Here is a 9,653-nt window from a genome sequence, read left to right on the forward strand (position 1 = left end):
CCCAACTCGGGCGTGCAGAGCCTGCAGAAGAGCGCAGCGGACTCTTCTGCTACAGGCAGCTCTGCGCGATTTCGGGGCGAGCGTTGATCAAGGAAGTGAGTCAGAAAGAAGCTCTCTGGCTCGCGCTTCGGTTTAAATAGCCCCCCCCCCTCCAGCCAGCGGACTGGCTGGCTGGAACTCTGACGTGGCTGGGACCTCCGGTGTTGCTCGCTGCCATGACGCCCATATGTTGCCTCGCCGGAAGTCCCGAGGCATAAATCCGGGGACATTAATTAAAATCCAGGGATATTCTGGGGACAGATTTGTGAATCCGGGGACTGTCCCTGGAAACTGGGGACGTTTGCTAACCCTACTTTTTTAAAGAAATGCAAACATAGAATATTACTTTAAATAGCTTCTGTAATTCACATGTTGAGTAAAATCTTACCCAGAGCATTTACATGCATAGCTTCCTTAAGATATTATACAAATTGAACTGAAATCAGGGTCCCTAAAAATGCTACCTATTAATAATTTATATAATCAGGAAATTGATAAGGAGATAGTACCTTAGTGCAAAATAGAAATACATACTGCATATGCATGTATGATGTTAAGCCAGCTTTAAAAAGATAACATTATCCTTGTAGAAATGATATATCCATCTTTTATGCAATCACAAAATTGTTATTTTAAAAAAGCATCTCTTAAAATGAGAAAAGGCATTTTAGTGTAAAGCACTTTATGTAATGCTTCAGGTTCCTTGTCCTGGAGTTACTAAAATAATATTTTCTTTTTTGAACCAGGATCATTATTAAAGGTAAAAAAAAGGAGTTTTATAAATTTCACTTAGAAAAGAATACCAGAGTTCCAAACACATTAAATCTAAGGGCACATCCGAGAACGCATGCCTTCTCTGCTTGGTGCCACAGATGCACACTTGCAAAATATTACACCAAAGGGGCAAAGAAGTAAACGACTCCTGTCAGCCAGATCACATTCTGGAGCGCCTGCTCTCCTGTGCACAGAGCTCCAGATTTATCTCTGCATTTACCTAGGTAAAGGTAAAGGGACCCCTGACCATTAGGTCTAGTCGTGACCGACTCTGGGGTTGCGGCACTCATCTCGCTTTACTGGCCGAGGGAACCGGCGTGCAGCTTCCGGGTCATGTGGCCAGCATGACTAAACCGCTTCTGGCGAACCAGAGCAGCACACAGAAACGCCGTTTACCTTCCCACCACAGCCGTTCCTATTTATCTACTTGCACTTTGATGTGCTTTCGAACTGCTAGCTTGGCAGGAGCAGGGACCGAGCAACGGGAGCTCACCCTGTCGCGGGGATTCGAACCGCCGACCTTCTGATCGGCAAGTTCTAGGCTCTGTGGTTTAACCCACAGCACCACCCACGTCCCTCTGCATTTACCTAGGAATGTTTAAAGAATGGAACCATCATGGTAAATCAGAAACAAGCGAATGCTGCTGAGTTGCTCCAATTCTTGTTCCACCATCCCTGGAGCAACAAACTGAAGCTTGGCTTACCATGTTTGCTCCCGGCTTACCAATTGGGATTTGTTTGGCGGAACATGTGCCCGTAAACCGAGGCGCATGGCTGGGCGCTCCAGGAAGGGTAGAACAAAGCAGGAATGGTTCAGTACCCTTCACTAACATGTCACTTTTTCACAACAAACAATGTGGCCGTGATCAGTGCCTTTTGAGGGAGCATGACCTCTCACATGTATACAGTGGTACCTCGGGTTAAGTACTTAATTCGTTCCAGAGGTCCGTTCTTAACCTGAAACTCTTCTTAACCTGAAGCATCACTTTAGCTAATGGGGCCTCCTGCTGCCGCTGTGCCGCCGGAGCCCGGTTTCTGTTCTCATCCTGAAGCAAAGTTCTTAACCCGAGGTAATATTTCTGTGTTAGTGGAGTCTGTAACCTGAAGCATATGTAACCTGAAGCGTATGTAACCCGAGGTACCACTGTACTGGGATTTTCTTACTGCAACAGTCCAGCAAAAATAAGTTATTACAAATACAGTGGTACCTCGGTTTTCATACGTAGTCTGTTCTGGAAGACCGTTCGAGTTCTGAGCTGTTCAAAAACCGGAAACTCAATACGGAAGCCAGATGGCATGTTCGGCTTCCGAAAAGTGCTTGAAAGTCGAAGCATTTACTTCCAGCTTTACATCGTTTGAAAACCAAAATGTTTGTCAATGGAGACGTTTCAAAAACCGAGGTACCACTGTATTACCATTTGTTGATAGATAGAGAACTCTGGATAATAGCTACCGCAGATGAATGCGTCACCTCACCCCCACCCCAGACTTCTGGATTAAAAACACTCTGTGGTTTTTTTAAAAAAAAAATTAAGTAAAGGCAGTGTTTGCTACACTCATTGGTAAACCAAGAAGCTCACGGTCTGATGTCACTTTTGCAGGTCACTTTGTAGATATTAATATTCTCAACCTCATCTCTAAAGACCAGCTTTGAGGCGAAGTGCACAGGCAGTAGCGTCTCAAAGAACAGCGCCGTACTATGCTCCTGACGCATTTTGGAAGACAGGTAAATGGTAGAATGAGCACCACATAGATGCTGGAGAGTCCTGATCAACAAGGGGTAGGTGTGCTTGAGATAGACAATATCTGCACCCAGGATGAAGTCATAATTTGGGGGGAACTCTTTGTGGTCCACACCCCACGACAGAGCACAAACTCTGGTTCGTGTCGCGCATTCTGCAGGCACGTTCCGGCGGACATTCTCCTCTATCTGCTTCATGGCCACAGGAAGATCTGTGATGGTCACATCACCTCCTGGAAGAATGGAAAGGAAACTGTTAGCAACAAATTCAGTTTGGTACCATATACATTACTCATGATGTTGCTTGAGGCTCAGGTGGCCTCAGTGGCCCGGAGTGCCTTCCATCAGCTTCGGCTGGTGGCCCAGCTGTACCCCTATCTGGCCAGCCTAACTACTGTTGTCTACAAACTGGAACGTGTCCAGAGGAGGGCAACCAAAATGGTCAAAGGCCTGGAAATGATGCCTTATGAGGAACGTCTAAGGGAGCTGGGCATGTTTAGCCTGGAGAAGAGGATGTTAAGGGGTGATATGATAGCCATGTTCAAATATATAAAAGGATGTCACATAGAGGAGGGAGAAAGGTTGTTTTCTGCTGCTCCAGAGAAGCGGACACGGAGCAATGGTTCCAAACTACAAGAAAGAAAATTCCACCTAAACATTAGGAAGAACTTCCTGACAGTAAGAGCTGTTCGAAAGTGGAATTTGCTGCCAAGGAGTGTGGTGGAGTCTCCTTCTTTGGAGGTCTTTAAGCAGAGGCTTGACAACCATATGTCAGGAGTGCTCTGATGGTGTTTCCTGCTTGGCAGGGTTGGACTCGATGGCCCTTGTGGTCTCTTCCAACTCTATGATTCTATGATTCTATGCTCTGCTAACCTCAAGGTTAGATTACTGCAATGTGTTATATGTAGGGCTGCCTCTGAAGATGGTATGGAAACTTCAGCTGGTGCAGAATTTAGCAGCTAGGATGCTCACTTGGGAAGACAGTCTGAACATGTGATACTAATCCTGGCCCAACTGCCCTGGCTGCCAAGTAGTTCCCAGGCCCAATTCAAAGTGCTGGTTTTGACCTATGAAACCTTAAACAGCTCAGGACCGCAATACCTCAAGGACTGCCTCTCCCCATATGAACCAAACCAGACCCTGCGACCATCACCTGAGGCCCTTCTTCATGTGCCTCCTCCACGAGAGGTCCAGAGGGTGGCAACATGAGAAGGGGCCTTTTCTTTGGTGGCTCCCCATTTGTGGGATGCCCACCCCAGCAAGGCTCATATGCCAACATCACTTATACAACTTTAAAAGGTAAAGGTAAAGGTACCCCTGCCCGTACGGGCCAGTCTTGACAGACTCTGGGGTTGTGCGCCCATCTCACTCAAGAGGCCAGGGGCCAGCGCTGTCCGGAGACACTTCCGGGTCACGTGGCCAGCGTGACATCGCTGCTCTGGTGAGCCAGAGCCGCACACGGAAACGCCGTTTACCTTCCCGCTGGTAAGCGGTCCCTATTTATCTACTTGCACCCGGAGGTGCTTTCGAACTGCTAGGTTGGCAGGCGCTGGGACCGAGCAGCGGGAGCGCACCCCGCCGCAGGGATTCGAACCGCCGACCTTTCGATCGGCAAGTCCTAGGCGCTGAGGCTTTAACCCACAGCGCCACCTGCGTCCCTGTTATACAACTTTAGACACCATGTAAAAACGCTCCTCTTCAACCAGGCCTTCGGCTGAATAACATTCTATGTTCTTTTAAATGTGTTTTGTGGGAGAGGGGCAGATTATTGGTTGCTTTTGTTTTTACAGTGGTGCCTTGCAAGACAAAAAGAATCCGTTCCGCGAGTCTCTTCGTCTAGCGGTTTTTTCGTCTTGCGAAGCAAGCCCATTGACGGCTTAGCGGATTAGCGCTATTAGCAGCTTTTAGCGGCTTATCGGCTTAGCGGATAAGCAGATAAGTGGCTTAGCGGCTTAGAAAAAGGGGGGGAGGGGAAAAAACCCGCAGGAACTCGCAAGACATTTTCGTCTTGCGAAGCAAGCCCATAGGAAATTCGTTTTGCAAAGCACCTCCAAAACGGAAAACCCTTTCGTCTAGCGGGTTTTCCGTCTTGCGAGGCATTCGTCTTGCGGGGCACCACTGTATTTCGTGTTGTGACTTTATCTTGCATCTTTATGCTGTGAATCAACCGTGAGATCTTCGGATGAAGGGCAGTAGATAAATTTAACAAATAAATAATCAGTAAGTGATCCTACATACCAAGAAGGGCTGCAAGGATGCCCACGACGCCCGTCCCAGCACCCAGTTCTATAACCTTCTTGCCCCAGAACTTCAGTTTCTGTGCCTCAAAATACTCGCAGAGGGTTAAAGCCTTAGACATGGGAAGAGAGAGAGAGAATGAAGAGTAAATGAGGAGTGAATTAAAGATCCCAAGGATACATTCAGTATGCCAAGCACATCTATGTAGGTGATGCAAACTTTCCCATTCCACCTTTGACAACAGGACTAGTAGGCCTCGGTCCAGTATACCTGAAGGAGCGTCTCCACCCCCATCGTTCTACCCGGACATTGAGGTCCAGCGCCGAGGGCCTTCTGGCGGCTCCCTCACTGCAAGAAGCCAAGTTACAGGGAACCAGGCAGAAGGCCTTCTCGGTAGTGGCGCCCGTCCTGTGGAATGCCCTCCTACCAGATGTCAAAGAGAACAACAACTACCAGACATTTAGAAGACATCTGAAGGCAGCCCTGTTTAGGGAAGCTTTTAATGTTTGACGGACTATTGTATTTTAATATTCTGTTGGAAGCTGCCCAGAGTGGCTGGGGAAGCCCAGCCACAAGGGCGGGGTTTAAATATATTATTATTATTATTATTATTATTATTATTATTATTATTATTAGTGTCCCTGCTGATAATGGGATTATTTCACAGCGGCTGACAATGTCTGCAGGGGAGGAGGGGAGAATTATAATTGTTCCTGTGAAGCATTTGACATTCAGGGATTAAAACGCTGCTGTAATGAGGAAGGAAATGATGAAGTTCAACAGCAGAGCAGCCTGCACTGAACACAGATCCATCTCATGCTCATGTCAAGGGTGGACTTTGGTGATATGGCACTCTTAGCAAAGGCAAAATTTGGCACCTCCCCCCCCCAAAAAAATTCTTATTTTCACAATAATTCGTTTTGATACAGTTGCTATTTATTCAGTTCTTTTAAAATTCTTTTTATTCTGTATCAATATAGGTTTTTAAAAGATGTTGTTGTTGTTGTTATTTTGTGCACCCTCAGCTCAGCACCCTGTGCAAGGGAACCACACACACCTCCCTAAATCTGGCACTGCTTCACAGGACACCAAAAAGCAGTTGCCCTTTTTAGAGGAACTGAAGCAACACTTTCACATTACAGTACAGTGGTACCTCGGGTTAAGTACTTAATTCATTCCGGAGGTCCGTTCTTAACCTGAAACTGTTCTTAACCTGAAGCACCACTTTAGCTAATGGGGCCTCCTGCTGCTGCTGGGCCGCCGGAGCACGATTTCTGTTCTTATCCTGAAGCAAAGTTCTTAACCTGAAGCACTTTTTCTGGGTTAGCGGAGTCTGTAACCTGAAGCATATGTAACCCTAGGTACCACTGTACATACATACGCACATACACCAGTCTTTATTTCCTTCCTGGGTTTCCCAAACTTGAACATCTCCAGCTGTTTTTGGGCTACCGTTCCCATCATCCCTGTCCACTGGTCCTGTTAGCCAGGGATGATGGGAGCTGTAGTCCATCAACATCTGGAGACCCAAGTTTGGGAAACTGGTGTAGACCAAGCCAGAGAGAGGTTGAGAAAGGCTGGTCTAAACCTTTTACTTTGTGCCACAGCGCTGTGGTACCTCGCAAGACGAAAAGAATCCGTTCCGCGATTCTCTTCGTCTAGCGGTTTTTTCGTCTTGCGAAGCAAGCCCATTGACGGCTTAGCAGATTAGCGCTATTAGCGGTTTAGCGGCTTAGCAAAAGGGGGGAAAGGGGAGGGAAACCTGCAGGAACTCGCAAGACATTTTCGTCTTGCGAAGCAAGCCCATAGGAAATTTGTTTTGCGAAGCACCTCCAAAACGGAAAACGCTTTCGTCTAGCGAGTTTCCCGTCTTGCGAGGCATTCGTCTTGCGGGGCACCACTGTACTCATGGAGGGAAACCTTGCAGGCTTACATTTTTTGATGCTTTAAGAGTTTCTTTGCTAAGAGGAAGGCAAAGTAGGAGCAGGGAGAAGATGAAGGCTGGGAGCATTTGTTTGTTGTCGGCTGCTCAATTTGAATAGTAATAGTCATTATGTGCTGACAACAATAACAACTCCTCAATTCTACTGCATGTGCAGATTAGATCCTATAGAGTCAAAAGTGTAGACCAGGGTTTCCCAAATTTGAGTCTTGGACTACAACTCCCATCATCCCTGACCACTGGTCCTGCTAGCTAGGGATGCTGGGAGTTGTAGTCCTAAAACTACTGGAGCCCCAAGTTTGGGAAGCCTTGCCTAGATCTATTTTCAGTGCAGAGTGCTTCACCCCTTTTGAAAGAGGCACCGTTGGGGCAGGCTTGTGCAAGAGATGCGCCGAAAAGTTCCTGCGGAGATCACTGCTTGAGCCTGGATGCATGCCATAAAAAGCTCAGAGGCTTAGAAAACGTAAATATGCAACTGGCAAGATTTCTACCTGGTTTTAAGAAGACTCCTGCACGGATGTGCCAAGATCTACCTGAAGCAATAGCCCAGCTGCCTGCAACCCTATGCACACTTACCTGGAAGTAAGCCCTGCTAAACTGACTTCCGAGTAGGCTTACTTCCAAGTAAGCCAAGATCTACCTGAAGCAATAGCCCAGCTGCCTGCAACCCTATGCACACTTACCTGGAAGTAAGCCCTGCTAAACTGACTTCCGAGTAGGCTTACTTCCAAGTAAGCCAAGATCTACCTGAAGCAATAGCCCAGCTGCCTGCAACCCTATGCACACTTACCTGGAAGTAAGCCCTGCTAAACTGACTTCCGAGTAGGCTTACTTCCAAGTAAGCCAAGATCTACCTGAAGCAATAGCCCAGCTGCCTGCAACCCTATGCACACTTACCTGGAAGTAAGCCCTGCTAAACTGACTTCCGAGTAGGCTTACTTCCAAGTAAGCCAAGATCTACCTGAAGCAATAGCCCAGCTGCCTGCAACCCTATGCACACTTACCTGGAAGTAAGCCCTGCTAAACTGACTTCCGAGTAGGCTTACTTCCAAGTAAGCCAAGATCTACCTGAAGCAATAGCCCAGCTGCCTGCAACCCTATGCACACTTACCTGGAAGTAAGCCCTGCTAAACTGACTTCCGAGTAGGCTTACTTCCAAGTAAGCCAAGATCTACCTGAAGCAATAGCCCAGCTGCCTGCAACCCTATGCACACTTACCTGGAAGTAAGCCCTGCTAAACTGACTTCCGAGTAGGCTTACTTCCAAGTAAGCCAAGATCTACCTGAAGCAATAGCCCAGCTGCCTGCAACCCTATGCACACTTACCTGGAAGTAAGCCCTGCTAAACTGACTTCCGAGTAGGCTTACTTCCAAGTAAGCCAAGATCTACCTGAAGCAATAGCCCAGCTGCCTGCAACCCTATGCACACTTACCTGGAAGTAAGCCCTGCTAAACTGACTTCCGAGTAGGCTTACTTCCAAGTAAGCCAAGATCTACCTGAAGCAATAGCCCAGCTGCCTGCAACCCTATGCACACTTACCTGGAAGTAAGCCCTGCTAAACTGACTTTCGAGTAGGCTTACTTCCAAGTAAGCCAAGATCTACCTGAAGCAATAGCCCAGCTGCCTGCAACCCTATGCAGACTTACCTGGAAGTAAGCCCTGCTAAACTGACTTCCGAGTAGGCTTACTTCCAAGTAAGCCAAGATCTACCTGAAGCAATAGCCCAGCTGCCTGCAACCCTATGCACACTTACCTGGAAGTAAGCCCTGCTAAACTGATTTCCGAGTAGGCTTACTTCTAAGTAAGCCAAGATCTACCTGAAGCAATAGCCCAGCTGCCTGCAACCCTATGCACACTTACCTGGAAGTAAGCCCTGCTAAACTGACTTCCGAGTAGGCTTACTTCCAAGTAAGCCAAGATCTACCTGAAGCAATAGCCCAGCTGCCTGCAACCCTATGCACACTCACCTGGAAGTAAGCCCTGCTAAACTGACTTCCGAGTAGGCTTACTTCCAAGTAAGACACGCCCAGGGCTGCGCTACTAAGCCCTTCCTCCAAGCCTCGTGCAAATCTCTGGCCCCGGACGGATCCAGCTGCGCCGGGACTCACCGCCTCCCAAACCGGCGCAGCTACTCCCAGCTGGGCGCCGTGGTGCTGGGCGATGCTCAGCTCGTGCCCGCAGAACCGGTAACGGGCCTCTACCGGGAAAGCATCCGCAAAGAGCCCCAGCTCCTGCGGGAAGACCGACTCCAGCCCGGCCTCCACGTCGGCGGCGATCGCGGCCATCTTTCGTACCTTTCCCGGGGGCGAGACGGAGGAGGCGCTTTTGCAGTTGGGCTGCACGGATCTGCCGCCTCTAGAGGCCGCTGGGCATCAGCACCACCACACCATCATCATCATCATCATCATCATCATCATCATCATCATCATTATTATTATTATTATTATTATTATTATTATTATTATTATTATTATTTCGCTTTATCTCACTCAAGGCAACCCAAAGTTACTTCCAAGCAGGTAGGATGCTGCTGGATGGATCAGGGAGGCCGCGTCTTGCTCACCTGTTCTCCAGGTGGGTTGGGTTGGGGGCGGTCCCACCCGAATGCTTCATAACAGGGGGTTTTCTTAGTTTTGCCCAAAGTTGTTGAGAGTTTTTTTTTTAAAAAAAAAATAAATTATATTTTTATTAAAGTTTTAAAGGTTACAGAAAAAAGAAAGACAGAAAGAAAAAAGATAAATAAAAAACAGAACAACAACAAAACAATGCATAGAAAATAGACATCATCAAAAAGAAAAAAAACAAACATCATAAAAAAAATAATAAAAAGCAAATCAAACCTTAACATCACATTGTTTTCATTCCCTTACTTCCTTGACCTCCTCACACCTCCGGTTTTTGTATTATAGTTCAGTTAGA

General features: G+C 47.4%; 1 protein-coding gene across 1 annotated transcript; it reads right to left on the bottom strand.

Moving 5' to 3' along the window:
- Window positions 1–381: 381 nt before the first annotated feature.
- EEF1AKMT3 (EEF1A lysine methyltransferase 3) lies at window positions 382–9,113 on the bottom strand. The gene is made up of 3 exons (XM_079966922.1): window positions 8,843–9,113; window positions 4,793–4,904; window positions 382–2,787 (listed from the first exon to the last, which is right to left on the bottom strand). Exons 1-3 carry the CDS (start codon window positions 9,017–9,019, stop codon window positions 2,390–2,392), a joined length of 687 nt encoding a protein of 228 aa, XP_079823048.1. The 5' UTR covers window positions 9,020–9,113; the 3' UTR covers window positions 382–2,389.
- Between the last annotated feature and the right edge of the window lie 540 nt (window positions 9,114–9,653).

Source organism: Podarcis cretensis (genome assembly GCF_951804945.1).
Source record: "Podarcis cretensis genome assembly, chromosome: 2".
NCBI classification, from domain to species: Eukaryota; Metazoa; Chordata; class Lepidosauria; order Squamata; family Lacertidae; genus Podarcis; species Podarcis cretensis.

Coding starts and splice junctions, on each gene's coding strand:
- EEF1AKMT3 (XM_079966922.1), bottom strand. CDS start 9,019: ATGGCCGCGATCGCCGCCGACGTGGAGGCCGGGCTGGAGTCGGTCTTC. Junction 4,905..8,842: donor CTGCGCCGGTTTGGGAGGCG/GTGAGTCCCGGC, acceptor CCCATGTCTAAG/GCTTTAACCCTCTGCGAGTA. Junction 2,788..4,792: donor CATCCTTGCAGCCCTTCTTG/GTATGTAGGATC, acceptor CCATTCTTCCAG/GAGGTGATGTGACCATCACA.